This window comes from Triticum urartu, chromosome 4A (genome assembly GCF_056163025.1).
Source record: "Triticum urartu cultivar PI428250 chromosome 4A, HENAU_Tu73, whole genome shotgun sequence".
NCBI classification, from domain to species: domain Eukaryota; kingdom Viridiplantae; phylum Streptophyta; class Magnoliopsida; order Poales; family Poaceae; genus Triticum; species Triticum urartu.
This window is the reverse complement of record NC_141876.1, coordinates 596191963-596194189: the sequence shown is the minus strand read 5'-3', so window position 1 is coordinate 596194189 and position 2227 is coordinate 596191963. Positions and strand designations below refer to the sequence as shown.

General features: G+C 49.9%; 1 protein-coding gene across 1 annotated transcript; it reads right to left on the bottom strand.

Moving 5' to 3' along the window:
* Positions 1 to 217: 217 nt before the first annotated feature.
* LOC125553113 (uncharacterized) lies at positions 218 to 1921 on the bottom strand. The gene has a single exon (XM_048716890.2). It carries the CDS (start codon positions 1888 to 1890, stop codon positions 658 to 660), a length of 1233 nt encoding a protein of 410 aa, XP_048572847.2. The 5' UTR covers positions 1891 to 1921; the 3' UTR covers positions 218 to 657.
* Between the last annotated feature and the right edge of the window lie 306 nt (positions 1922 to 2227).

Here is a 2227-nt window from a genome sequence, read left to right as displayed (position 1 = left end):
TCCATTTTAAGCCAATAAATTCATAATTTGTCAAAAAAAATGGGTTATGTGAGACCCCGTCTGAAATTGTATCAACTGGCACACTACTTCAACACAAGAACATAACGAAAAAGAACCCACGGAGCGTTGAACCTATTGTTATGTGGATGGATAGTCAAAAGTTTAGCACTACATAAGTGACGACCTGATGCCAACAACATTTATGTCAGCTCTTTTGTTCCATCTCCTTCATCCAAACATTTCACATTGGTGCATGTGATTAACATTGACACTTGCACAAGCAAAGCGTATAGCTAGATGACATCATGTATGCATAATTAACCATATTATCCATAGCCCGATCATCATATATAAGAAAGCATCATACATCACATAGAATAGAAGAGATGCAATAATGACCAGTTCACCACGTTAGACATCCACGATGCAAATTTGCACATAAGCAAACAAGCTTGATCTACATCGGCCGCAAGCCAGTTGCTGTTTAGTTCAGCGTGGATATAAAACGTTTTGTGGATATTTTAGTAGTAATAGGATTCTATACCCATGAAGTTACAAATACGCGATTGGCCCCACTAAGAGATTGTGAACTACACTAAACTTGGACAAGGACATGAGCTCCTCCGGAGAAGAGGGAACTAATCCACTGACAGATCACTAACCTCCAGTTACGACTTTGTTATTCCCAGATACGACATGGTTTCTCCCAGATACAACATTATTGCTCCCAGTTACGACATTGTTCCTCCCGGATACGACATTGTCGCTCCCAGAAACAACATGGTTTCTCTCAGTCACGACATTGCCACTACCAGATACGACATTGTTACTCCCAGTTACAACATTATCATTCCCGGATATGACAGTGTTGTCATTCCCAGATAGAACATTGTTGGTCCCAGATCTAATAGTGTTGCGGCTTCCAGATATGACATTTGGTTGTTGGCCGAGAATGCGTCTGTTACGCTTCTCGTACAAGGGCATGTTAGTGAAAGCCATACCCGGTGAATGCCCCACAACAGTGGCGAGGCCCTTGAGTCGTGTCGAACTCTTGGGTACCTTGCCAATCATTGAATTATTTGAGAGATCCAAGTAGTGAAGGTGGTCAAGCTCACCAATCCACGACGGGATGGTGCCGACCAATCTGTTGTTGGCAAGGCTGAGCGACCTTAGCTCGCCGCAGTCGGCGAGGCTAACTGGCAGCAACCCATTCAGGTAGTTTGTGCTCAAGTCAACCGAAGCAAGAAGCGGCATGCCAGAGAAGTTGACATGAGAAATCGGACCAGACAGAGAGTTATTTCGGAGGTTAAGCTCACGGAGAGATGACAGTGATGACAGGGACGGTGGCAGTGATCCGGAGAAGCCATTGGAGTGTGCAACCAAATGCTCGAGCGACATGAGGTCACGGAACACGTTGTCAGGGAGGTGGCCGGAGAAGTGGTTGATGGACAAATCCAGCAAGGTGAGGTTTCTGAGGTCGCTGAGGCACGAGCTCAGTTGACCGGCGAGGTTGTTGGATGCGAGGGAGAGCCTCCGCAGCCCAGCAAGGCTGAAGAGCTCGTCGGGAAGGGTGCCCGCGAAAGAGTTGGAGCCGAGGAAGAGCTCCTCCAACCTTGTGAGGCCCGCAAGGGAGGCTCCTGGGATGGGCCCCGCGAGGCCGTGACCATGGAGCCGCAGAGCCGTGACGCGGCCGCTGGCACCATGGCAGCCCACACCTTCCCAATCGCAGCACGAGGCGCCAGACCACACGCTGTGGAGGTGGGCGGCGCCACCGCCCCTAAGGTTCCGGGCCAAGCCCCGCAGCGCACGTAGGTCGTCGGGGTGGCACGTCGCGCTTGCCGCCGGCAAGAGAAACGCCAAGCAGAACAGCAGCAGCCAGGATTTCGCCATGGTGGTATGTAACTATGTGCACACAAACGCAATAACTCAGCAAGAAGTGCTCTTGTCTTGGCACAAACTGCATCGTATTTTATACACGCGTGGAAGGAAGCATGCATTGCAACTTGCAAGTGGTTGGAACTTGATTTTCATGCACGGTGCTGTCCGTCGACTGAATTAGTGGGTGGCCATGCGTTGCAAGTATCAGTCCGTGCCCACAGCTGCCTGCCAAACTCGATTTTCGTGGGTGCTGTATGTCGACTGAAATTCGTGGGTGGTATGCATGTACTCAAGCCGGCATTCCTGCTCCTCAACCTCTACTGGTCCCGTTCCGTTGTCATAGGCTAGA